The following is a 27,843-nucleotide window of genomic DNA, read 5'->3' on the forward strand; positions in this document are numbered from 1 at the left end:
GAACAATTTGAATTAAGTGGAGGAGGGCTGAAGTTTATGAAAGAACCATCTCACAATGACGTAATACCATTTCTAGATATTTCTTTAACGTTACAGGCAGGCCCGTAGCCAGGGGGGGGGGGCACGGGGGCCCGGCAGCCCCCCCGAAATTTTGATGACACATGGTGCTTTATAGAAAATAAATCATGAAAATAGGCATTTTTCTCAAATAGTCAATGCTTTCAGCAAGTGGGCGACCCGCCCAAGAAAAATTCCTGGCTACGGGCGTGGTTACAGGGGAACAACATGTGCTGGCACTTCTAGATCTGAAACGCCACTGACAAACTTCTCATTGAAGCGTTATGAGGATGCAAAAAAACAGAATTGCCTTGTCAGAACTTGGGCACATCCCACGCGGCCTGTAATAACCCTGAGAACGAGTACAGATAGAGAGAGAGAAACAAAGAAAGAATGAAACAGAGACGGAAAGAAAGACAGAAAGCATTCTTGCTGAAAAATATTGTTCACGAGGCAGGATTCAAACCTGCGTACCGAAGGCGAGCATCCTAACCACTCGAATATCCAGGCACGCTAGCATAGCATAGCCTTGCATTGTATAGTGTAGCAAGAGGGCGGGAAAGGTAAGTGAGAGTCGGGAGGAGAGATGGGACGGTGAGGAGGAGGGGAGAGAGTAAAGCGTAGCACAGAAGAAATCAGAAAGAGAGAAATGCAAAAAGAAAAAGAAAGAAGGTCAACGAAAGAGAGAGGAAGAAATAAAAAGAAAAACAGAAAGGAAGCAAGCATCGCGTCGTCTAGTGACCAGATACCGCACCACCTGGCCAAGCCACGCCCACCGACGGAGACATCGCGCGCAACCTCTATAGTGCATATCCTCCGCTCTATGCATAGCTTGGCTGCGCCCGATCGTGTCCAGAGAGTCATGGGGCGTCTTAATTAGGAAGGTGCGTACTCCCGAGGAGGAAGCCACGCATCTAGAAGCTAGACGTGTCGGTCGACGGGGAGTGCGAGCGGCGACGGGCCCGTGCTTCGCTGTGCCAAGCTTTGCGCGACTTAGTGCAAATTGCCCGCCTTTTTTTTTCCTTCGAACGCGCAGCTTACTTTCAGTGGGATCGCGCGCGGACGTATGGCGGCCTCTCGCGGCGGTCACGGTAACTATGCAGCTCATGATGCTGAAATGAGCGAATGGCTGTGCATTTGGATATATGCCGTGGTCACGTGGGTATATGGCATCATATGTAGAGAGAAGGAATGATTTCTAGCTGTCGTTAAGAATTAATTGTAAATTCCAGGCCATGTGCCGCGCTATAATGATTGTCTCGCGTGCTTTCAGGAGCCTCCACTACCGACATGCAGCGTTTTCTGATCACACTGAAAAAGTGCTGCAGGACCCCTTCAAAACTTAGAAAATCTTGCACTTTTCGAGATTTGCCAAAGTTTCGTCACATTTTGATAAAATTAAATTCCGGTGCATATTTCGCCTAACGGTAAGCCTTGGAAATCTTGTATTTTTCGATTTTCTAATGTTTCGTCACATTTCGAAGAAACCAATTTTAGGTGTATTTTTAACAAAAGGCTACAGCCTTGGAAATCTTGTATAGTTTGATATTAGAATATTTCGTCACTTGAAGGGCGCGCGCGCTATCTCGACAGGCATCAGAAGACTGCTTGTAGACTTGATTGTGCTCTCAACGCTTACTTCGAGTTTACAGAACTTAGACAACATGAAAACCTGTTTTGTTGAGTTACGCGAGGTCGGATCCAAAAGAGTTAGCTGCTAGTCTTACTTTGTATAACATTACAATTTCTTGCTATCGCCTTGATTGCTTCGCCCTTAAGCGAAACAGTGATCCCCCTTCGATGGTTCAAAGTTTCGTCGCATTTCGATAAAATTAATTTTGGGTGCATATTTGGCCATAAAGGTAAGCCTGTGAAAAGTGTACTTTTTGATATCTCAATGTTTCGTTGCATTTCGATAAATAAATCTTGGGCGCATTTTTGACCATAAAGTAAGCGTACAGCCTGTGAAAATCGTTCATTTTTCGATATCTCAAGCTTTCGTGGCATTTCGATAAAATTAATTTTGGGGGCATATTTGGCCATTAGGTAAGCCTGTGAAAATCGTGTATTCTTGGATATTAATGTTTCATCGCATTTCGATAAAATAAATTTGGGTGCACATTTGGCCATAAAGGTACACCTACAGCCTGTGAAAATCGCGCATTTTTCAATATCGCAATGTTTCGTCGCATTTCGATAAAATAAATTTGTGTGCATATTTGGCCATAAAGGTAAGCCTGTGTAAATCGTGCATTTTTCGAGATCACAAAGTTTCGTCGCATTTTGATAAAATTAATTTAGGGTGCATATTTGACTATAATGGTATGTATTTTTCAATTGTCAATACTTTCGTCGCATTTCGCTAGAATTAACTTTTGCTCCATATTTGACCACAAAGGTAAGCCCATAGCCATAAAGGATGTAATGAACTTTTCTATTGTTCAAAGTTTCGTTCCATTTCAGCAAAATTAACTTTCGGTTCACATTTGACCATAAAGGCCAGTGGAATTTGTTTCTTTTTCTTTTCAATTATTCAAAGTTTCGTTGTATTTGATAAAATTGGTTAGCCTGTGAAAATCTCGCGTTTTTTTATTTTTTGTTAGATTTTGACAAATTAATTTTTTTGTCTATTTCATAAAATGGTAAGCTATGGCCTTTGACAGTCTTGTATTTTTCGATATTTCAATGCTTTGTTGCATTTAAATAAAATTAGTTTTTGGAGAATACAGACATACCGACATGAAAAAGGGTTTTGTTGCACCCGGAAATTCGTTACATGCGTTAATTACACGCGCTAGATTCATAACACGCGTTATAAGTGTTACATGCCTAAATTTGTGAAGCTGTGTTAATGACTGGACTTTTCTCGCTTGCTTTACTAAAGAAAAACGCCAGGCCTGCACAGCACACACAACACAGTCACAGCGAAAGCTGGAGGAGTGGCCTTTCTAGAGCCCCTTGTAAACTTTCCTGAGGTGACTACAGCTACAGTGGCAAGGTACCGACCATGCCATAATCATCATAACTTTCAGAAGTAAGGTAAATACCTACTATGCCATTATTCATCTTTCCGCGGAGAAGTGAGGTAGCCGCTACACATCTGCAAGGCATGCACACTTTGTTGATACTATGGCTGAGCATGATGAAGAATTATGGCCGAGCCCTTTGTAATGCGTGGGAAGCTTTAGACCACCCACTCGTTACGCGATTCACATTGTGTGATGCTGGCCAGGTTGTTATTTTACTCTTTTACTACACCGTATTACATCTGTTAACAGTATTCTGTGCCCGACATGACGCTTGCATAGGGTCCTTTTGAGGTGGGGGTTCGAAGCACCGGCGTAGCTCTGTGGTAGAATACTACTCGACTGCCATGCAGAGCGTCTGGGTTCCAGTCGCGCTCAATCCCGGATATCTTTTTCTCATTGTGCACGACAGCAGTCACGGACAAAGGTGGCGGCGGCGGACAACTACGCCTCCGAAATCGGCTGTTCTTGTGATGTCATAACAGCATTCGCCATAGAAAAAATGAAACAAGTAGACATGACAATATCAAAATGTAACTCTTCATTCTCGGCCTGCTCAGAAAGAAGCTGACGGGGTTCCTTCTTATTCACAAACACAGCAGATCTTCTGTACGGAGAGTGCGCTACTTGGAGGACAGTGTCGACAGGTAGGCGTCGTAGGCAGCCTTCTTGTACCGCAGTGCGGCTTCCTCGGGGTTGGCCGAGGCCACGATGCCGCGTCCGACGATGATGATGTCGGCACCACGCTCGGTCACCGCACACCCGGGGTCGCAGTACTGCTGGCCGAGGCTGTCCCCACTGGCGTCCAGCCGCACGCCTGCGAACGAGACAAGTCATCCTCTTGGCTAAAAGACTTGCTTCTGAAGAAAAGAAGAGGCTTTGGAACCTACGGACTCATCATTATGCTTTCCTTTACTCCAGGTGTCTCAAGTCACAGTCGCTAAACGCAGTCTCGCAAGGGCCGAGGCCCTGTAGATGGTTAAAGTGAGTGGGGCGGGGCTCGAAGATGTCAGCTAACGTTGCCATTCGAAAGAAGGCCTTTCCCATATCTCACATGTGGGTCATTTCTGAAGGGGACTTCGAGTACAGAATGGAGAAACATCAATACCGATCTCCGGAACGACTGAAATTTGGATGCCGATTCTGAAGTATAGAGCTTTTATTCCGCAATTATGTTTCAACGCATGGTGACCGCATGGGATGCCTCACGAAAAGAATGCTCGAGATCAATCGTGTCTGTGTAGCTCATGAACACACTTATTAAAGAAAATAAAGAATAATATGGGACAAAGACAGTTGTGTGAGGGCCGGGCCGCTAGTGAAAGGCACGCGGGCCGCGTATTTGAGACCTCCTGCTTTACTCAATCTGCCCACATCTTGGATCCCAGGTCAAGACTACCATTCAGAATTCCTCGACACCTGGAAACTCTGTGCCATCAGCCTTGTCTAAGCACTGCCTATAAACAGCTTACGGTAATGTTTCGTTCAAGCAGCAAGTCCATACTGCAACAACTGTGGCTCAATCAAAACTGTGGAACACATTTTATTTGAGTGTCGAGCGTATGCCAATGAGCGTGCGCTCAATGGACACTGCATGCTTTTTCTATCACACAGAGAACTTTATCATTTGGCTGTATCTTAGGCCCTTTAGCCTGCCTCACGCAACAGAAGCGTGCGATGAGATATCTGTTTACATATTTGGGTAGTATCGGTCAGCTATACAAACTGTAGTTGCACCTTGCATGCACACAGTGAGTCTCGACCAGCGCATGTCCCTGCCCAACAGCCAGAAAACTCAGTCTGACTTTGATTTCTTTTCCCCCATTTAAAAAATTTTTTACTTTATTTTTTCGCACCTCTCTCTTCCTGTCTTTGTATCCACACATCCCCTTCCCACGAAGCGTAGTAAGTCCACAATTTGTATACACCAGTTAAATTCTCTGCCTTTCAATAAAGAGTTCTGTCTCTCTCTGTCCTCCTCAGAAAGCGTGCGTGCGACACACTACCAGTAGTGCTACAGAGGTGGTAGTTCCCCTGTCCACTTGCTCGGGTACCTACCGTATTTTCTCACATATAACCCACCCCTGCAAATAACCCCCTCCACCAACTACAAACACGAGAAAAATTTTGGAAATGATTCCAGTGTATTACTGCCCATTTCAACCGTGTCAATTAACATCACACCTTGACAGACATGACCCCGGTAACTGTGCTCGAAGACTGCAAAAGCATTATTTTCACTCGGTTTCAGTCACCAGTGCCATTCTGTATGTCCTCACGTACTGTCAGTTTCAGCTGTTACTAGAGATGGTAAAATCGATGAATAATTAATCGATTAAAGGTCCACAATTATTCGATTAATCGTCATCGATTTCCGCCGTTCGATTAATCAAATTAATCGATTAAAGCTGTTCGATTAATCGATTACGGCACCCCCCGCTCCCGCTGCGAACCTCACCCCTTGGCCGGAGCGCATGACTTCGAGGCGCGCTATCATGAGATGCAGATGCCGTGCACATCGCCTCTCTTTCACTGCTTTCACTACAGCACATATTTCTGCGCTAGCAGAACGAGCCCGGAGCTGGCGGCGGCCATACCCCATAGAGAAAGATATGAACTCGCCCTGAACAAACTCCAAGCACTACCCAATGCTTCAAGCCCGGACAGGAGGCGGCTCCACAACATCGAGGCAGACATGAACTTGCCCGCTTCAGCTCCGGCTCACAGTCTACCGCTGCTACTACCTTCACCTCCTCTCCCTTAAGCTGGTTGAGTGTCGCCTGAGTATACGTGGGGCTTGCGTCTTGCGTTGCTTGCGTGTTATATTGTGTAATTATTACACATTGGTGGTTATACTGCTACCTTTGGGATGTCATAATGCCGGGCAATCGGAAGAGGAGCGCAGTGTGGTCGTTGTTCGCTGAAGATGAGAAAATGAAGACTGCAAGGTGTAATAAATGTGGCAAGCACTTCTCGAAGCCAGTGACGGAGACTCTAAGATATCACCAGCTGCACGCCCACTCTATTCACGTGCCAAAGAGCCATCTCCCAAAGAGAGGTGGTAACGACGAAGCTGAAAGTGTTGAAGAACCCTATCCTGACGACACCAATCCGCCTCTTCAGGTAAGTTATCAGTATCTTGCTATTTAGCCAACAGCCATCTCCCGACGACGGGCCCCTTGTGTCCAGTGTGCGAAAGTGGGAATTTTCGCACACTGGACACAAGAGGCCCGTCGTCGACACTTTCGAAAGCGGGAATTTTCGATCGTCAGCGCGTCTGATAAAAAGATTTGGGTCCATATCAAGCACGAACGATGCCTCTCAAACAAAGAGATATCCGTTTTAAAGCACCCATAAAAAATGTCGATTAATCGATTAAAACTTTCCACAGAAAGCAATTAATCGATTAAAGGCTAAATTGGTTAACGATTAACGATTAATTGATTAAAAATTTTAATCGACCATCCCTAGCTGTTACTTCCACTTTCCTTGCACTCAATGAAGTGGCGAATGGGGCATGTTGGTGCATCCTCGCTATAAACTGCAAGGCAAAAAAGACACAAGGACGAAACGAGACAACGCTCATCCTTGTTGTCTTGTTTCGTCCTTGTGCCTTTCTCGCGTGGCGTTTTTTAGCACATATTTTCTTTGGATTGCCGTGAAGCCACATTGCAGACTGAAATCCTTGTATAATTTGAACCCTCACTTTACCTGTACTTATTGCACTAAACATGCCCTTACATCTGCATTGAGTGCTTGTCAACACTGCATGGCTCTCAGTTTGTTTGACGGAAAATAAATCGCTACCTTGTTGTAGAGAGCACAGAGGTCATGCATGCAATGTCGACTCCACCGTCAGTATAGGTGGTGTTCCGCAGTTTTAAAAGCCTAAATGCTTTTATGAACCGAGATTTCACCTTTGCTATTAGTACATGCACTTACAAACTTGGTAGGGTTTGCCGGATTAGTTGCTGCAGCTGACGTCCCAGTCGCAAACCTAAACTTTGTTTTATGCACACAGCCCTTGGTTCAGCCCATTAGTGCAATCTCCTGTATGCCTGATCTCCATGTTGCTTAGGGATAACTTTCCTCTAAGGTGTGCCAACGCGCGGTCTAGGCCTAACTAGTACAAGGTATATCGTGTGTAGTGGCCGCAGGCAGTTAAAGACGACAAGAAAAATCTAGTCATAACTTATGTTGCCTTTCATGGATATTACTGACAAAGCACGCTGCAACATGCCTTAATCATACCTGCCAAGTTTGGAGAAACGAAATCCGGGAGATCTACTCAAGGGGGGGGGGGGGAGGAGGGGGTACTGCGATATAAATTATATGGACACTGTCAGCGAGATTTTGCGGTCGCCGCTGATCTGTACAGAGTCCAAACCGATAACATCGCTTACGCATCGTCTGTTTCACGTGCGAGTAAATGCGCGCTAGCGCTAGGGACGAACGCGGTTGAAGCAGGGATGAAACGACCCGGCCGTCATCGTCGCGCGAAGGGCACATGCGATAACATCGCTCCGCGTGCGAGGCCTGTCGTCGCTTGCTTACCACAGTTATTTCGTCGGGCAAGGAACCATAAGGGGCGCCGTTGAGACGGGGACGGTCGCGAGCGCTGGCGAACACGCTATCTCGACAGACATCGGTAACGGCTACCCTTTTAAGTGCTGGGATCTCCACTTAAAGCAGTAGTGGCACAAAATTTTGAAGGCGAGATAACTTGTGGGATAGATTTGTGTGTACACAAATGCATCATATACGAAATATTAATGGCTGATATAACCTGTAACACATTTAGGATCAATTTTTAAATTGCGTGTAGCGCATCTGTACGCGAAACGTCCCACCTCGCGTCACCGTGACGCGCGGGGCAAAACTGGATTTCCGGGAGATTTTCCTATGACCCGTACAACCGGGAGAAACGTTCAAAATCCGGGAGACTTGGCAGGTATGCTTAATGATTAAGCTAGCTGCTTACCAGGTGTCATGTGGATGTGTCCCGGGTTGTGGGAGACTCTCGACTGGCACACAAAACCCAGCACAAAGTCGGGAAAGTCCTCGGCCATCTTTACCGTGGCTGCACGGACGAATTTGAGACAACGTGAGCATTCGTAATGAAGGCCCCTTGCAGAGCTGGCCAATTTACAAACAGCGAGTTGTAATAATGAGAGAAAAATAAACAATGCAGTGAAAAAGTAAACAGAAAAGATGCAGAACTTGGACATACAACTGGAGAACACTACAAGGCACGGTTGTGGGAAACTGCATTGGAGGTGATACACATTATGCAATTGGGTATCTGCTGGTTAATTATCCCGCTGCAACGAATACGCAGAGGAGGTATTTGCAAACCTTCTCTTTTCTGCTTAAGAAAAAATGAAGCAAGCAACACTATGAACATTTCTACAATCTTGCGGCCACTTGATGTACTGTAAGGCGTTGCGACCAATTCTGCCACTATGCCATTTCCAGATGAGTCTGGTATAACACATCCATGCTAATTTATCCACTCTAACAAATCAATGCTTGTCCTTTCCTGCTTCGTTCTGTACATTTACCCTTACATCTTATTTGGCAAGTGCTCGGCCAACATATTGCAATGTAAAAACAATAAACTGTAAGCAGAGGTACAGTTTCCTGTCTTAGTGTTTGTCAGAAACAGTGAAGCAATATCATGCAATATAATTCGCACCATCTAAACTCAACATTTCTCACAGCTCTCTAGCAGAATAGAGCCATGGCTACCCAGCTCGAACTATGGCAGATCAAATATCACTTAATGCAAGGCAGCCACAAGAAATGAGGAGCGCTTCAACAATTAAAGACGCGTGTACACCTTCTTTAATTGCACAATTGGCAACGTTAAATGTTAGGTGAACTTTTTGTTTCTTTAGAGGCAACTAGTCAAATTTTGGCTAATCACGTTGTTGTAGGTATGAGCCATAGATGTTCAGGTCATCGGCAGGAACGCTTACCAGAGGTGCAGAAAAATCTTAATTTCAGATTATTGGTGGGTACAGAATCTTCATGCTCTATTACAAGTGCTTCTTACCACTCAGTGAAAGCCACGAGTTCAGCAGCGCATGATATCGTGCTGGCTATTACCTGCGCCTTTCTGAACTTATGTGAAAACTAGTTTCTGGTGAACAAACGCCCGTTGAGGGCTACATTTTATGAGCCTTCTAGGTCAAGCACTTGCAGTTGTTACATCGGGCGTGAAGGTAGCGGGACTCTCGTTAGGTCATCACTGTGTACTCACCCTCGGTGTAGCTCTTAGATGTGAGTGTGCCGGCAGAGCTCATCTCTGCGATGAGCACACAGGCCTGCTCTGGTCGGCTGGCCTGCAAGTAGCCAGATTGCAATGTTACAAACCATGACCGGCAAGATGCTTTCAAATTTTAAAAAATGACCCCCGTGTTCTTTAGGAAGACCAGCAACACAGAAGTAGCAGAGTGGGGGACCTTCATTTCATTACAGTCTATAGACAACAGCCTACAGACAACATTGTTATAACGAAATGGGCATACTACAGAGTAACTGTAATTCGCCTTGAAATATTACAATGCACCTAGAACCTCATTTTAACAGAAGTACAAATGTCATGTCCAGGGATGCAACAAACTAAGCTCATCTTTTAAACCAAGCAATTTCCACGCTTTTGCACCAACTAAGTCCTTCCCTGTGAACCCTGCAGAACACCTGTGCACAAGGCTTCAGAAATTGCATTCTTTCTTGCCGACACTTTCTCCGCGGCCTTGGTGAGGAAGAAACACGGCCTTACTTGCCGACTGCTCCCTGCCGACAAGAAATAATTGAATTCTGGGGTTTTCCCACAGGATTTAAAACAATGATATGATATGAGGCATGCCATAGTAGAAGGCTTCAGATTAATTTTTAGCATTCTGGGTGTTTTTAACTTACACTTAGACCTAAGTGCACGGATGTTTTTGCATTTCACCCCTCTTAAAGGGACACTAAAAAGAAACAATGAATAGGTTTAGATTGATAAATTGTACTCTAAGAACTCTAATGCCATTAATTTCACCATCATAGGTTTATTAATAGAGGAGAAAACCAAGTTCAAAGTCTCATTTTCTAATTTCGCGCCAGAATCTCCGTGCGTGACGTCATGGATTTCAAAGTGTATTTATCGTATTTTGACGCCATTGGCTCAACATACCTCATACTTGGCATGTTAAGTCAATGGCCCCCTCAGAGGACAATGTACTTCATATTTACCGATTAGGAACTACGTAGGCCCTAGCAGGCACCGTCAAAATATGTGTTGTCACGGCGAATGGCGCGGAAACTTCTAGGTGGCGTCGCCACCCACATTCTCTTTTTGCGCGTTTTCTCGCTTACTAAGTGTCTTCTCGCAGCAAGCGTGGTGTTTTTGGTATCGTTAAAGAGTAGTTTACTGATACGAGAAAAATCGTTATGCTCTTTAGTGTGCCTTTAAAATGCATTCACCACGGTAAATTAAACCAGTGTCTTCAATCTTAACAGCCAAACACCATAGCTACTAAGCTATCACGGCAAGTATGCACCGTCACAAATCAGCATTCGAAGCATTGGCAGTGCCCTTTCGGGCAGTTAAGTGTGATAAGCGGCTGTGAAGAAGCGTCACTACTGACTTGCTGCAGTGCAGTCAGAATCCCCGGTCCTGGCAGTGAGTGAGCAGTCACCATGTCGGTCCACAGCTGCGTGCTAAACGGACCGCTCGTGTACTGCAGCTGAACCGTCTGACCAATGTCTGCAAACTTCCTGTAAGCAAGTTCAAAGATCCAGGGCTCAGAAAACCAAACAGAAATCAATATCGCTGCCATCCCATTAATTAGACTGCATTATAATCATGCCCTGCTAAAACGAAATTGATGGGATGCGAGGAACCTCACTGTCATGAGGTTCTTTGCTGCCAAATTTCATACAAGCTTCAGCGAATCCTTGTGAATTAAGACAATCTAACAATTTGGACTCGTCCACTTATCAATCCACAAGGTCACACCTACTAACTATTCGGTCATCGGTGTCAAGCATGGAAAAACCTCTTCCTAGTTATCTATAAATGGGTAATTGAACTTCCTCAATTCCTCATAAAAAACTATTCCTTGTTATGCATGTCAGTTTATTGGCATTGTTGCATAAGTTTTGCATTGTTTCACTACCGTGTGTCAAGAGCACTTGAGAACCACAACACAAGCAACAATTCAGAGGGCGTTCCTAGGATTTGGGGACAAGTGTGCGGTGTGCCGTTTGTCGATGGCTGACGCGGCACCCCGCTGTAACTGAATGAAAAATCGTTGAAAAATAATTATATCTGACAAACAAAACTAGTTATGAAAAGTGACCCATGGTCCCACATAGCAGAGACGAACAGGAACACTCTGGTAATACTCTAACCTCACCTCACAAAGCGTGTAGGTTCTCGGGACAACTGAATATATGACAACACCGCCTACAAAAGCCTCATGGGCTACACTGTAAAATATTAAAATGTCATTGTAGCCTACGAACTTTGTGCCAGCCACGCTAATGGACTTTTACCAGAATCTTCCAGTGTTTCTCTACTGGAACTGTGAATCTATCTTGATATCTAGTTTTGTTCGTTACATATGATTTCTTTTGCCTACATCCTATTCAGTTGCGGCAGGGTGCCGTGGTCACCGCTGAGAGATGGCGCCATATAGATGGCTCCCCGAATCCTGGTCATGAACAATCACGTGTTTCTTGAAGCTTGTGACGACAATCAAATTAAAGGGGTAATGACTAGGCCTGTACAAATAGCAAATTTGAGGTTCGAAGCTGATTCGAAGCAAATAGTGATTTGGTCAAATAAATTCGAATTGAATTCGAATAGTATATATTACATATTATAAAGAAAAATTAGCATATTTGTTGTGACCCAACTAACCTGTACAATATTTTTGTTTAAAATTGAAACAAGGCATGTGCAAATGTCATTCTTTTTGGTTTAATGGAAGTGGAAGCAACTTTGAATAGTAGCAGGATTTGGCTTTCGGTAGAACGCGAGCGATAACCTGTAAAATATGTTACGTTTTAAAATTGACTATACTTAGAGCATTAAGCCGGTATAGCAAGCTTTTAACTTAAAAAATAATGAATCGATGTGAGGGTAATTTGTTCATTTAACCTTGAAGTGGGGCTTCGCAGCAGTGCAGAATTTCCCTGGAAATGTGCATTCACGGTATAGCACGCCTCCATTGCAGTGAAACCACCTTTACAGGAGGGTTACATGCGGACTAACCTATTCATTCATTTTGAATGCTTCGAAATTTCCAATAATTTAAATTAGAGTCGAAGCGAATTCAAATACTGTAATATTCGCTCGAATATTCGAAGTGCGCGAATATTCGCACAAGCCTAGTAATGACACCAATTTTTGAAGGCGAGTTTACTCTGCCGTACAAATCTCCCAAATACAAAGACGGCTCTAGAGGTGCAAGTGGGAAGCTTAGTAAATGCCAATAAGATATTTTATTTCGACATTAAAGTCGATTTTTGCATGACACACCTATTGACATTGGCACTATCATGACGTCAGGCTACAGTGTCAATTCTGGACGACTTCATGCACCAGTATGGCTGATTGTGATGATGTGAGGTACCATAAAAACCGGGATATAGGTCGACTCCCCCCCCTACTACTTCTAACCACTGAAAACTAAAAGAAAAAAAAAACAAAAGTACATGGAACGGCCAAAGTATCAGAAGGCGCCTTTATTGTGAAACAAACGCAATTTCAAATGGTGCACAGTGAAAATGCCATTTATTTACACGTATGTTTAAACGTAAGTTCCACATGGCAGAAAGCTAAAAGATGGGCTCAAGCATTATATTTGTAAAACGTCACAACCGTCTTGACAGCTTTAATTTGGATGCACTTTGAGGTCCCCGGTAGTAATTACGATGCGAGTGCGGCTCCCGGTTAAATTGTGCAACTTTCGTTAGCTAGGCTGCGGTCTGGCACCGAAACAAAGTTTTCTTCTGACCGCTGCATGTCGTGATGTGATCCTTCAGCGTCCGCCAGTAGTGAATGCTTCTGTGGTTCACTCGATCTGCCCGCTGATCACAGCCATATGTGCCACTGTAATCAGAGCTGCCAGCATCGCAGGAAGCAACTAAGAAAGAGTATCCCATGAGATTGGAGCAGCGAGAACACCCGTGCGATGATAAACATTCAGTTATTGTTTGTGACTCACGGCTCCCGCTCACGTTCACGTGGGCTAGCATCCCAACACACTTTTCACACACTTCAGACCAGATTTCTTCGTGCCTTCGCGAACTCGATCGCTGTTTTCTTGAATGCTACGGTGAATTGTCATCGGCCACCGGTCGAGAACAAGAAAAAAAGCAGCTCGGAGCCCAAATAGAATCACAAGACAACAACAACAAAAGCGCGAGGCGAGGCCGCTCATGCACAAGGCTAGTAGTAAACAAAGTGAGGCCGATGATTGCGATGGCAATAGAGGCGGCTGACTTCAGTTGCCTATAGTGGCCAGACTTCCGAAGTATTTCTGCCAATGACCAGTATATAAGACGGTGGTTGAATTTTTATGGCTGTTTTTTTAAAATAAATTCGACCTATATTCCGGTTTTTACGGTACCAAACATTCGAGATGGCCAGCTTGTGCATCACTAAAAACATTCAAAATGGCAGCTTGTGTATCGCCAACGAAGCCCCGAAGCCAAGCAGATGCGGAAGCGTCACAACAGTTGCGAGAGCAAGTGACGAAGCTCATACCGTGTTGTGACGTCAGGGTAGAGTAGGAAGCCGAAACTATCCTTTAAAACTTACCATAATTACTTCTTCAGGGCACACTCAAGCTAGTAACCAGTAAAATTTCTAGGCTCTCCAGGCCTCGGCCTTTCACTTGACGCAAAAAAAATGACAATTGAAAATTTTCGTGTCAGTACCCCTTTAGAGATAGGTCACAACAAGCTCACCATACATTGTTGAACACGTTGTGCCACCATCGAGCACTATGGAATGCCGTTCATTACGATGACGCAGTCTCCCTTACCTGTCCTCCATGATGAGGAAGTCGTGCTTGGCGGCAATGTCACGCAAGCGCAGCATGGACTCCCTGTTGAAGTCCTCCAGCAGGTCCATGTGGGTCTTGAGGATGCAGATGTGTGGGCCCAACTGGTCAGCCAGCTGCCATGTTGAGAAAGGCGCAGAGGCAAACAAGAGTGTCATCGTGTGTTCACAATAACAGACATCATGTCAGCTTTTGCGGCTGTCAACCGCAGCTGTGGTCAAGTGGTTAGCACGCCCATACTGCAATGCACAAGGTTCTGGGTTCGATTCCCAACACTGCTGGGCATACACCAATTTTTTCTAACGGGGAGAGGGGTACCCCAACCTGGCACTCTGCAATGTGGCCGTGGCTGCTGCATTTTCGATAGAGGCGGAAATGCCTGAGGCCAGTGTCCTTAGATTTAGGTGCACGTTAAAGAACCCCAGGTGGTCGAAATTTGCGGAGCCCTCCACTATGGCGTCCCTCATAATTATATCGCGGTTTTGGGACGTTAAATCCCAGGAATTGTTATATTATACATTAATTTTGAATACCTGAGTTAATGTGCACTGGTATGTATATGGGTGTTCCTGCATTTAGCCCCCATCAAAAAGCGGCTTTCGTGGTATCGAATTTAACCCGCATCCTTGAGCTCAATCGCAACTGGCCTCTGTTACAAATTTGCGAGAATTTCATGCCTCCAACAGTTTGTCGGTACTGGTGACGTCGACAGCAACTGCCAGGTTGGTCTGCTTCTGGTCCATCAGACCGAGGAGGCGCTTGGCGAGCAGGCACCGGGCCACCTGGCTGCGATGGGCGTAAGTGTCCTGCTCAGGCAAGAAAGACAAAGACAGTCACAGTCAGTATGCCACAGCACTGCAAAGGTTGAACAGGGTTCGTACAGGTTTCAAAAAAGGAAATTCCAAAGATATTCAAGCAAAGACGATTACTTTTAAGAGCTAGTTTCTTAGTTAAACACAATATTAATCAGAACTAACAGACAATAATGCCAAAGAAAGTATAGGGGATGTTATTCGTTGTAATTAGGATAAAGTGTGAAGAAAGTAAAGTGGACGAAAAAATAACTTTAGTCTGTTAGTTCTGATTAATATTGTGTCTAACTAAGAAACGAGCCCTTAAAAGTAATCGTCTTTCCTTCATTCATAGCGAGGGTCTCGTTCTGGCAGACTTGATGCCTTCGATAGTATGCGAGGGATTATTGGTCAGCTGCCAGCTCGGAAAAAGATCACGTGCTACGTGACGCCAACAGGAAAAAAAAAGTGTTCCACACTCACCGCCAGGGCTGCAACTGGTGCTGACTAACACTCCTAGGCTTAAATGCGCATATATACCCCATAAAGTGGACAGGAGGATGACCGCCACCGTAGCTCAGTGGTAGAGCATCGGACGCGTTATTCGAAGGTCGCAGGTTCGGTCCCTGCCGGTGGCAAGTTATCTTTTCGTCCACTTTACTTTCTTCACACCTTATCCTAATTACAACGAATAACATCCCCTATACTTTCTTTGGCATTATTGTCTGTTAGTTCTGGTCAAGGATACTCAAGAAATTTAAAGGCCTTGTCACAGGTTCAAGGCTATAAAAAAAAGGCAGATTCGCACTAGGGGTGTCAAGCCCGAAGGAAGTGCGAAGCTGGGCAGCCTGCCTTGTTTCTTTTTATTTCTCTTTCTCTGTTCTTTCTATCTTTTTTTGTCCTTGTTTATTTCTATTTCTGTCTTTTTCTCTCTTCTTTTTCTATCTCTTTTTTGTGCCTGTTTCTTTCTATACCTTTCTCGCTCTGTCTTCCCTTTCTTTCTATTTTCTCTTTGTACTATATCTTTCTTTCTCTCTCTCTATACTTGTTCTCTCAGCCCGTTAGAGTTATTGCATCCCATGCTGGACAAATCGGCGCACATGTTCTGCGAGTGAAGCAGGGGATGAAGAATAAGTAAAAGAGAGCGCGTGCCGGTTCATGATGATGATAATTCTCTGTTCGCTCTGCACAGACTAACGGTCGGTCGGCTTAAACAGCTCTGCTGTTCAAACGCACGCCTCTGCTGTTTTTCAGCCTAACAAAAGTCACATAACTGCAGAGGTCTCGCACTCGCGTTAGTCTACTTTCTGGTTTTCATAGTCCAACTTGCGCGCAAGACGTCTACAACTAGGTATGGGCAAATATAGGAGCGCTTCGAATATTCCAACGAATGTCACAGTATTCTAATTCGATTCGACACGAATTTAAATTACTCGAAGTTTTGAATTATTCTAAATGAACGAATAGACATATGTGACCGCATGTTACCCCCCCCCCTCCCCCCTCCTGTAAATGTGCTTTCACTAGTGCATGGGAGTGCTATGCTGTAAAACCACCTATACAAGAAAAATCTGCACTGTGGCGAAGGCACACTTCGAGGTTAAATGTACATATTACCTTCACCTCGACTAATTATTTTTTAAGTTTAAAAGCTTGTTATACGGGCTTATATGTGCTCAGTATAGTAAATTTTAAAATGTAATGTATTTTACTGCTTACACCTTAACTTGTACCCTACTGCTATTCAAATATTGCTGCTACTAAAAGTCACTTCCACTTCAACAAAGTGACATTGGCACATGCCTTGTTCCAATTCTTATTGTGCAGGTTAGTTGGGTCAATACAAAAATGCTCATTTTTCATTACAATATGTAATATATACTATTTAAACTATTCGATTCAAAATTATTATTTGAATCAAATAGTTTATTTAATGGCTAAAATAAAGAGCTTAAAGGGACACTATAGTGAAACAATCAATTGGTTTAGAGTGGTAAAGTGTACTTTGAGAACTATAATGTCGTTAATTTCATCATTGTAAGTTTATTAATGGAGGAGAAACTCAAGGTCAAAGTTCCTATTTTCTAATTTCTTGCCGAACTTCGTGTGTGACGTCATGGATTTTAAAGTGAATTTGTTGCATTTTGGCGAGCATTGGCTCAACTAAGTTTCCTGAAATTTGGTATGTTATGTCTACGGCCCTCTCAGAGGTCAATGTACTTCATGTTTACTGATTAGGAACTACGCAGGCCCGGGTAAACGCCGTCAGAATCTATGACGTCATGGCGTTGGCACGGGACTTTCAAGGTGGCTTTGCCACCTGCATTTTCTTTTTGCGTGTTTTCTCGCCTACCAAACATTTTCTCGCGGCAAGCATGGTAATTTTGTAATTGTGAAAGAGCAATTTACTAATACAGTATAACCTCGTTACAACGGATCTGTTTACAACAGACATTCGGATATTACATACCAATTTGCGGCGTTATGCCGATCTCCGTATTTGTTCCATTGATTGAGCTTCGTTTACAACGGATTCTGGTACAACGGACATTCGGATATAATTGACTAAAATGTCAGGCCAGCAAGGTGGTCAGGACTCCTTTAGAGCGGACTTTTCTACCACGGACATACCAAACTCAATAACGTCCGACTTCAAACATCGCTTACCATACTTTCGGGACGGGAACAGCGCGCCGCGGATATCGACGCACCGATTTAGAACGAAGGCCGCCTATCTCCAGTCTGTCAATGATCAGCTACGCCTAGCTGTAGTGACAAAAAAACGGCGCACAGCGTGCATGGTGTTGCCTTTTGAGACGCTGACGCGCGAAATTGCTAGCCGCTGCCACCGCTTCTCCGAGCGGTCGCTGCGCGGCGAGCTTGGCCGGGGGGTCCGCTGCCGATGGGCAGAATGCCCATCCGCGGTTCCGAGGAGCCAGCGGGCGATGTGGTTCGTTGCTTGCGACGAAGGAGATTGCGGCTTCTTCGCTTTCGCATGTCCGCTAGCGCAATGTTCTTGCCCGCAAAGTTCGGGTTTGTCTCGTACATCGATACCGTGAGCGAAGTTATGCCTAGCCATGACATCAAGTAGAAAGCTCGGTTGCAATGTGCATGGCCGCGGTGCCCGATGTTTCAAAGTACATCATGCTCGATTGCGAGTACAAAGAGTTGTTCCACGGTGGTCTTCGTCATAAGCTCCGAAGTGCTGATAAGAAGAACCTCTAATAGCGGGTCCAACGAGTCAACGCTATTACAGTCGCACGTCTGCGATGTTCTATGCACGTCTGCGATGTTCGCGATGAGTGCGGCGCGCTATCGTAATCTGATGATTGAGCTTCCGCTTGCAGCTTCCTATTAACTAAAGCGTTCTAAATTATCGTCGACCCGTGAACACAGAACGAGTGCGAACACGTCACTAAGTTGCGCAATTTTCGACAGCCACGACCTCGTGACGCACAAACAGCAGACGACGATCCCGAAGAGAGCATCACGGCAGAAGCAGCCAATCGGAGGCCTCGAATTGAACTTCAAACACGTGCTTTTTGTACGCTTGTTACTGAATGGAAGAGCTAGCTGAATGGAGAACTTGAACAAGGAAAAATGCTCTTTACGACGAGCCCAAAATGATGGCGCCCGGTTGCGCCATTGCTGAGCTATAATTCTGAAAAACGCTGTTTTTTCTTTTTGTTTTTGCTATTTCCGAGATTTGAGCGAAGTCGGCAGACACAACAAAAATTTTTTATAGCACTTCTACGTAGTTTTCAGTGAAGATATTTTGGAATCAGATAGAAAATGGGCTACAGAAACTGAAAATGCGATTTTCCAAAAATCACATTTTTCTTTTGGTCCCCCGTTCAAAATAAGACCATGTTTGTGACTCGTAATTCTCTCCGGTTATAACAGACCCATTCAGTGTTCACATAAAAGTCTGTTGTAACAGTACTTGGATTTTACATGCTCCCTTTACAACAGACCAAAATCCTCTTCACTATGAAGGTCTGTTGTAATGAGGTTATACTGTACAGCCGCTCCAGGGAGCGATGCTGTCTGCATAGTCACTTCGTGTTGAGAGCGCAGCACGTAGAAGGGTATACGAGCCGCCCACTGTGATGGCTTTCGAGATAGCACGCGCACCAGCGATCGCGACCTTAGATTCAAAGTTCAAAGTTGCTCCTCACGCGACACTGCCCCCCCCCACCCACCCACCCTCGCGTCTTTTTTCATGCTTGCTAAAGATGGGTGGGGTGTTTCCTGTCTGCTTCGACGGCAGGCCTCACGAGCGAGGTGATGTTATCGCATGCACCTTTCGAGCGACAGAAACGGGACAGCTCGTTTGATCTATGCTTCGGCCACCCCCGCTCGCGCACTTTTAGCCGCGGTAGAACATACAATGCATGGGGGGATTTTATCGATTTGGACTTCATACCGGAAGGACATGACGGCGATGGCGACGGCAAAAACCCGTCAAGACTGTCCATATAATTGCTATCGCAATAAAATACTCGTGTCGAGAAACCTAAAACGAGTATTGTGGTGCCTGGGAATACATCATATATATTGTAAGCACATTTATCGTACTTCATTGTTCTCACTTGTACATAACCATCATCATCGCCATTGGGTTGGTTGCTGTTCTGAGCCGAGGCAGACATCGCGGAATAAACGCTGCTGCTGGCCCTGCCTGGTGAAGTCTTCCTGCGTCTTTCAGAGTGGTGGAGGTGGGTCAAGATCCCGACGTCCTACGTTCGTGTCCCACCTAGAGCTACGATCCGGTCGCCGCTTGCGCCCGGCCACCCCCACAGCTATGTAGACAACGGAACCAACACTTAGCCCTAACGCTGCCGCGCCGATGCCTGCGGCTGCCCTCCCTTCGTCCACTGTCACCAGCCCTCAGCGCGAACCACCCGTATTCGCTGGTCTCCGCGGTGACGACGTCGAGGACTGGCTCGGCCTTTACAACCGTGTGGGTTCAGCCAATCGGTGGACCGAAGCGGAGAAATTGAGCTATCTCCCATTCTACCTGACCGGCATAGCCAAAACGTGGTATTTCAACCATGAAACTGACTTCGTCGATTGTTTGACCTTTGCCACCAAGCTGCGACAAATCTTCGGATGCTCGTCAGGTCATTCCGAAACCGCAAAACAGAAGCTGGCTACGCGGGTTCAACTTGCACACGAGACATACACTTCATATATCGAGGATGTTTTGGCCCTCTGTCACCGTGCGAACAGCGATATGACGGAAGCCGAGCACGTTCGCCACATCCTTAAAGGAATTGGCACAATTGTGTTCAACGCCTTGGCTGTTAACAATCCAACTACGGTTGAAAACATCATTTCCACATGCCAACGCCTTGACCAATTGCAGTCCCTCCGCCTTCAACAAGACAGCGATCCTCGCCTTATGCCTCCCTCTGATTTGAAAGCTCTTATCCGCACCATCATCCGTGAAGAACTTCGAGACCTGGAACAGCAGCGGTACACTGCCGTCTCAACTCCAACCGCACCGTTCGACCTGCGGAATCTTGTGAAGCAGGAGTTGGCGGCCATGACAACACCGACAGCGCCGGTCGCTCCACCAGCACGCCCGCTGCCCACATACGCTGATGTGGCCTCCCTGACGACACCAACAGCATCAGTTGCTCAAACACTGCCCACATATGCCGATATAGCTGCAATTCCGCCTGCTGCGGTCACATCTGGGCCTGCTGACATTACTTGTGGCCATTTGGCTTCTGTGCGAGGTGCGGTACCTGCTCCACCCTCGTCTCCTCAGTGGCGTCCGTCCCGTCCTGTTTGTTTTTACTGCGGTATCTGAGGCCACATATCTCGTTACTGCCGTCGCCGCCAGCAGGATGAACGACGAGGCTATGCTGAGTTCGAGCGGGACCGGTTTCGAAGACACGATCATTATGGTCCAGACTCCTACCCATTCACGCAGTACCGGTCTCCGTCTCCTCCAGCGTCCCCGCGTCAACATCAGGACTACCGCTCCTCCAGACGACGCTCTCCATCACCCTACCGCCGCTCGGCATCGCTGCTTCGCCCCCTCTCCCGCACTCTTGAACAACATTCGGAAAACTAAGGATTGCAGTTTTTGGAGGGAAAACTGCGTCCCGTCGATCATCAAAAATGCCTCCCGTTTCCCCGGCTAACCTGTTGTCAGTGACTATTGAAGGTGTTCCTGTGCAAGCGCTTGTTGATACCGGTGCCGCTACTTCTGTTATACGTAGTGACTTGTGCTCGCGGCTCCGTAAAGTCAGAACACCTTATGTAGGACCTGTGTTGCGTGGCGCAAATAACGTACTCATCCAACCTGATGGACAGTGTACGGCTCGCGTTTTCATCGACGGCATACGTCACCACATCGAGATGATTGTGCTACGCACGTGCGTTCATGAACTTATCCTGGGTTGGGACTTCCTACATTCTGCCTCCGCTGTCATATCATGTAAAGAACACGTCGCTCACATCACGGATACATCGGATGCATCTGTGTCAGCCCCGCCTTCATTGATCTTCAACTTGGCTGTCGCTGAAGACTGTGTTTTGTGCCCTGGTCATGAACACGTGGTAGCTGTTGCATCTAGCCAAGTAGCCGATGGTGACGCTCTAGTTGCCCCTGCTCCTCGCTGCACCTCTCGTGGAATTCTCGTCGCCTCCTGTCTCCTCCGGTTGTCTCATGGCCGCGCGCTTCTGCCCATTTGCAACACAACTGCAGAATCTATGACGTTGCCCAAGGGGATGACTGTAGCGACGATAGACGCATCTCCACTGACCTCCATTGCAGCACTTTGCCCGTCTTCATCGTCAGTACCCACGTCAGGTGCGAGTTCTTCCCCTTTCCGAGCAGTAATCGGCTCCGATCTAACCTCTGCACAATCCACAGCGTTATTGGCGCTTTTAGCTAAGCATAAGGCCTGCTTCGATAGCTGTGCCACGACACTGAGTCAGACTCCCGTGGCCGTACACCGCATTGAAACGGATGGTTCTAGTGTTATACGCCGTCGGCCTTATCGTGTCTCACAATCGGAAAGAAAAGTCATTGAAGAACAAGTTGATGATATGCTATCACGCAAGATAATACGGCCATCTTCCAGTTCCTGGGCTTCTCCGGTCGTCTTAGTGAAGAAAAAAGATGGCTCCGTTCGTTTCTGCGTTGATTATCGAGCGCTAAATAAGATCACGCGCAAGGATGTATATCCTATGCCTCAGATAGATGACGCCTTGGACACACTACAAGGAGCGCAGTATTTTTCCAGCCTTGACCTACGATCGGGGTATTGGCAAATCCCTATGAATGAGGCTGACAAAGAAAAAACCGCCTTTGCTACGCCGGATGGGCTCTACGAATTTAACGTAATGCCATTTGGCCTGTGCAACGCTCCGGCAACATTTGAGCGCATGATAGATACTGTTCTTCGTGGCCCAAAATGGAAGACCTGCCTCTGTTATTTAGATGATATTGTTGTGTTTTCATCTACCTTTGCCCAACACCTTCAACGATTAGACGAAGTACTTCAGTGCCTTTCAAACGCTGGCCTTCAGATAAATACCAAAAAGTGCATGTTTGCCAGCAAAAGTATAAAAGTCCTCGGTCACGTCGTTTCCAAAGACGGAGTCCGGCCAGATCCTGACAAGATAGCCGCTGTATTGCAGTTTCCTCGGCCTTCCACCCAAAAGACGCTGCGCAGTTTTCTTGGCCTGGCGTCATACTTTCGCTGCTTTATACGCAACTTCGCGACTATAGCGGCTCCCCTAAATAAGCTACTAGTCGCTGGTGCTCCTTTCGCTTGGTCCGACGACTGCGAGATCGCATTTGAAGTCCTTCAAGAACGCCTGACTTCCGGACCAGTGCTTCGCCACTTTGACGAGAGCGCGCCTACTATCCTCCACACTGACGCAAGCGCGCAAGTTATCGGAGCAGTACTTTTGCAGCGTGATGCCGCCTCTAAAGAGCAGGTTGTGGCATACGCCAGCCGGACTCTGTCGACAGCGGAGAGGAACTACACGATCACAGAGCAGGAATGCCTGGCTATTGTCTGGTCGGTACAGAAATTCCGCCCGTACCTCTACGGTCGGCACTTCACTATCGTCACAGACCATCACGCACTGTGTTGGTTGTCCACGATGAAGAATATGTCAGGACGTCTAGGGCGCTGGGTCCTGCGCTTGCAAGAGTATGACTTTACCATCACATAAAAGTCTGGCAAATGTCATCATGATGCCGACGCGCTGTCCCGATGCCCACTTTCACTCTCTCTTCACAATACGTCCTCCGCATCGCCTCCTGAGAGCTCCGACATCCCGCCTGCCTCACGACACCTGTCGATCACCTCACTGGACCCAATTCAACCTTCTTCGCAAGCCGGTTTCCGTTCACTTCAGCGGGCCGACTCCTACTGTCGAACTTTCCTTGACTACCTTCGCGGCATCACTGAACCACCTAACAGCCGCTTGAGACGCCAGCTTAGACAATTCCGCCTTGACGACGGTGTGCTCGAACGCTATATTTATCATCCCACGGGTAACAAGTGGGTGCCGGTCCTTCCCCGCTGCCTTTGTCTTCCCGTTTTAGAAGCATTTCACGATGACATTGCTGCTGGTCATCTAGGTTTTCGCAAGACCTACGACCGCATCAGGACCCGCTGTTTCTGGCCCGGCTTGTCCACGTCGGTAGCCAAATACGTGGGCTCGTGCGCGTCATGTCAGCACCGTAAGCGGTCCACGTCCCCGCCCGCCGGTTTCCTGCAGCCTCTTTCCTGTCCGACAACACCTTTTGAATTTGTCGGAATTGACTTGTATGGTCCCTTGCCGTTGACGTCTAACGGTCACCGTTGGATCGTCACTGCAGTCGATCATTTGACAAGATACGCCGAGACTGCGTCTCTTCGGTCCGGTACTGCTACAGAAGTCGCCGACTTTTTCTTGCAGTCCATCGTCTTGCGCCATGGAGCTCCTCGCGTTCTTCTGAGTGACCGGGGCAAAGCCTTCATTTCGCACGTCCTCGAGGAAGTCCTACGGGTCTGTAGAACGACGCATAAAACCACTTCTACGTACCACCCACAGACGAACGGTCTTACTGAGCGCTTTCACCGAACGCTCTCTGACATGATCTCCATGTACCTACGTCCGGATCACAAAAACTGGGACAAAATTTTGCCATTTGTCACCTTCGCATATAATACCGCAACACAAAGATCTACCGGCTACAGCCCTTTCTTCCTTGTGTATGGACGATCTGCATGCTCAGTCTTCGACACGGCATTCTTCTTTGGTCCAGCTCCGTCCAGTACTTCTCTACCAGAAGAGTTCGCAGCTCGAGTCGTGCAATGCTGTGAAATTGCTCGGCGCAACACGGAAGCCACTCAAGAAGAACGAAAACGTCGCTGCGATAGCAAAAGACATTTCATTCCGGAGATAAGGTCTTACTATGGACCCAGACTCGAGCGTCGGGGCTCTGCGAGAAATTTCTTCACCGGTACGTTGGCCCATACACCGTTCTACGACGAACTTCCCCAGTGAACTATCTCGTCACCCTGCTTCAGTCCGTCACTGACCACCGTCGTCGCAGCACAGAAATTGTTCACGTGTCACGCATGAAGCCTTTCATTACTCGTTCGGCTGATCTTTGAGTAGCGGCCAGGCTGGCCGCTTCGAAGACGGGGAGAAATTAGTATAAGCACATTTATCGTACTTCATCGTTCTCACTTGTACATAACCATCATCATCGCCATTGGGTTGGTTGCTGTTCTGAGCCGAGGCAGACATCGCGGAATAAACGCTGCTGCTGGCCCTGCCTGGTGAAGTCTTCCTGCGTCTTTCAATATTTTAATTACCACTATTAAAAAGACGCTTTCGGTTTCGATATCGAGGGGGCGGCTTCACAGTGACATTTCATAGCATTGTTACGTCACGGGGATACAGAAACTCGCGACGTACTAGCAACAAATTCGTCATCTGCTCGTGGTGCACATAAACAACGATGAGTGAATTGTCGTCCAGTGACCCTACAGTGATTTCTACGATTTAGGCTGCATGCAGGACGCAGAACTTGCAAACTTGGGGGAACTGTCTTGACTTGTTGGGATAATGTTCATTGCAGTGGGGCTGGCTTGCAGATGCTCAGCGACGAAAACTTCAAAGTCAAATTAAAATATTTTATAAATGTTCTCCGACCCCAATGTGTGGACAGCGTTGACAATGCATACCAAGGAAACGAAAAATGTCCCTTTTGCGATGTCTCAAAATCGTGTCAGTAATCCGTTAAATAAATTTGAATCAAATAATTTCAAATCACTATTCACTTCGAACCTCAAATGTACTATTCGGCCATCCCTATCTGTAACCTATCAAACCCTCACGACCAACCTTGTTGGGCGAAGGCAGGAGGAGGGAAGGCACCAGGGGCGCCTTGACCGCTTGCACAAAGGCGGCAACCTTGTTGGCCACTTCTTCGGTCAGGCGCTTCCTGGCCACCAGCTTCTTCATGATGGACGTGATTTGAAAGATGCTGCATCATCAGGCATAACCACCGTCAGTAGGCCTGCGCGAATATTTGAGCGCTACGAATATTCTAGCAAATATTACAGTTATTCGAATTCGTTTTGATGCAAATTAGAAATTTTCGAAATTTCCAAGTATTCAAAACTAAGGAATACACATAGTAATCTACTGCGTGTGACCCGCCTGAAATGAAGGCCTCACTGCAGCACAGGGCTGCTATGCCGTGGCAATCTGCACTGCTGCAAAGCCACACTTCAAGGTTAAGTGTGCATAGTACCTGCAACCTGATTATCTTTTCTTTATAAATTTTAAAAGTTTGTTATACAGGCTTATGCAAGCTAGGTATGGCAAGTTTTGAAACGTGATATATTCTACCATTTATAACTTGCACCCAACTACTATAAAAAATCCTGCTACTACTTGAATCCACTTCTAAATTACCTGACACTAATTATCATTTGCTTCAACTCCGCTTCAAACCAAAGAAGTGACTTTGGCTCAAGCCTAACTGTCGCCTGTCCTCAAAGAAAGGAAGGAACTGTGACGTCTGACAATGCCTCATTCTCGAGGCATAAGGGCAACTAAAGAATGGCATAGAGGGTGACATACAGAGCGTACAACCAAATTATCCGTAAGCAAAACAAAGCCTATGTCAACCCGTCACAGGGGGTTCTTCCAAGAGGGAGTGAATTCATCTCCATAAAAACGATTATGTCAATTTGTCACATTGGAATTTTCTAGAGAGGGACTGGCTACTTCTCCATAAACACTAGAAAACCTGTCAACCACCAAAGGGGGATGTTCCAGGGGGACTGGCTACTCTTCATAAACACAACCAAGTCTATGTCAATCCATCGCAGGGGTTTTTTTTCTAGAGGGGCTGGCTACTTCTCCATAAAAATGATTATGTACTGTTGGCTGCAAAAGTTTGCGAGATGTGCAGCGCGTGGCGGCGCGACGAAAAACTGCATTGCTGCACCACCTACCGTCACACGGCATGGTGTTGAGGCTACTGGCCGCGACCTTGGTGATACCTCCGCGAACGCACCTTTGCCGGAACTAATCAAAGAGGCCAGAGGTAGATAGCCCCAACACGACATCGTGTGACGATAGGTGGTGCAGCAATGCAGTTTTCCGTTGCTCCACCATGTGCTGCAGGTCCTGCAAACTTTTGTGGCCAACAGTACATGTCAGTCTGTCATATGGGAACTTTCTAGAGGACTGGCTACTTCCCTGTGAGAACAACAAAGTTCATATCCATTAGAGAGCAGCCTTTCTCTCAGCTTTGGGTGTCAGTGGTATGGTCGCTGTGGGTCAGGGAAAGATGCTTCAAGCTGATGATGGCAGTTATGGAGCGTCTGAAATCTTTTACAAGCGTTGAAGTATTAAGTGCCTTCTAGATGGTCCCTGAGCTGCTTGCAGCAGCCACAAAGCAACTTCTGGATCTGGTATTGCATGCCAGCTGTTCATTCTACAGTTGTTTTTGTACTGCTGGTCAGGATTTCCATTAGGCACATCTTCCTTAGGTCAAATGGTTTGCTGCCGATGCACGAGAGACTCTTGAAGGCTTTTGTTGAGAAGAAACTCATCACACGCAAAACATGAAGCCTAAACTGAGGATGGCAGACATGTGTCTGTGGCCCAGTGATTGGTACTCATGATCATCACCTCTTGCAATGGCGAGCGACTTATGCTTATCTTCAATGAAGGCCTGCTTTTTCCATGGGGCCACCGAGAAGTAGGACGTTGATTGATCTGTACTGATTTGGCCTGTCCATGTAACCGTAAGTGTCCATGTGTCCATGTAGCCCCTTCTCGCCATTTGGTTAATCCACCGATGACTGCCTAGTGGCTGGGCTGTTGGGCCAGGATCATCCAGCATTTGTAGGTTAAAGATGGTGCTGGATCAGCCACTTGCTTCTGAATGATCAGGCACACTGGAGACATCTTACCAGAGAGCGTGCACTCAAGACAGACACGGGGAAGAACACAACACAAGCGCTCACGATGGAGACACTTCCCTGTGTCTCCTTATTGAGTGCACGCTCTCCTGTAATGGTGAATTCGTACCCACTTGCCCAGTTTTATGCTTTGTTGCACACTAGAAATACTACAAGGGTTTGATTTGCATACAAGACTGGTCACTTCCCAGGGTCACACCATGCTAGAGGAGCGGCGACTTTTTACAGGCATTATTGAAGCAGCAGTAACAGACAGAGCAGTGAGCCCTAATCCACCGATTGCAATGATTCACAACCATGACAACTTTAGGCCAAAAGGGACAGGTGCAAGTCTTTTCGAATGAAGTCACTTGCTATCATACCTGACAACAAAAGTAAACACAACAAAGTTGTACTAACGAAGAGGCTGTAGTTGTGAATAACTCCCACAGCTGGGGCA

General features: G+C 46.5%; 1 protein-coding gene across 1 annotated transcript in view; it reads right to left on the reverse strand.

Moving 5' to 3' along the window:
* Positions 1-3,641: 3,641 nt before the first annotated feature.
* Positions 3,642-27,843, reverse strand: part of LOC119405655 (uridine 5'-monophosphate synthase) — a 35,479-nt gene continuing 11,277 nt past the window's right edge. Inside the window, exons 5-11 of the mRNA XM_037672491.2 lie at positions 25,309-25,450; positions 14,824-14,952; positions 14,129-14,262; positions 10,721-10,850; positions 9,346-9,427; positions 8,065-8,163; positions 3,642-3,900 (exon numbers count right to left, since the gene is read on the reverse strand). Of these exons, the coding sequence (XP_037528419.1) occupies positions 3,707-3,900; positions 8,065-8,163; positions 9,346-9,427; positions 10,721-10,850; positions 14,129-14,262; positions 14,824-14,952; positions 25,309-25,450 (910 nt within the window). The 3' untranslated portion in view covers positions 3,642-3,706. The remainder of the gene's footprint in view (positions 3,901-8,064; positions 8,164-9,345; positions 9,428-10,720; positions 10,851-14,128; positions 14,263-14,823; positions 14,953-25,308; positions 25,451-27,843) is intronic.

This window comes from Rhipicephalus sanguineus, chromosome 9 (genome assembly GCF_013339695.2).
Source record: "Rhipicephalus sanguineus isolate Rsan-2018 chromosome 9, BIME_Rsan_1.4, whole genome shotgun sequence".
Taxonomy (NCBI): Eukaryota; Metazoa; Arthropoda; class Arachnida; order Ixodida; family Ixodidae; genus Rhipicephalus; species Rhipicephalus sanguineus.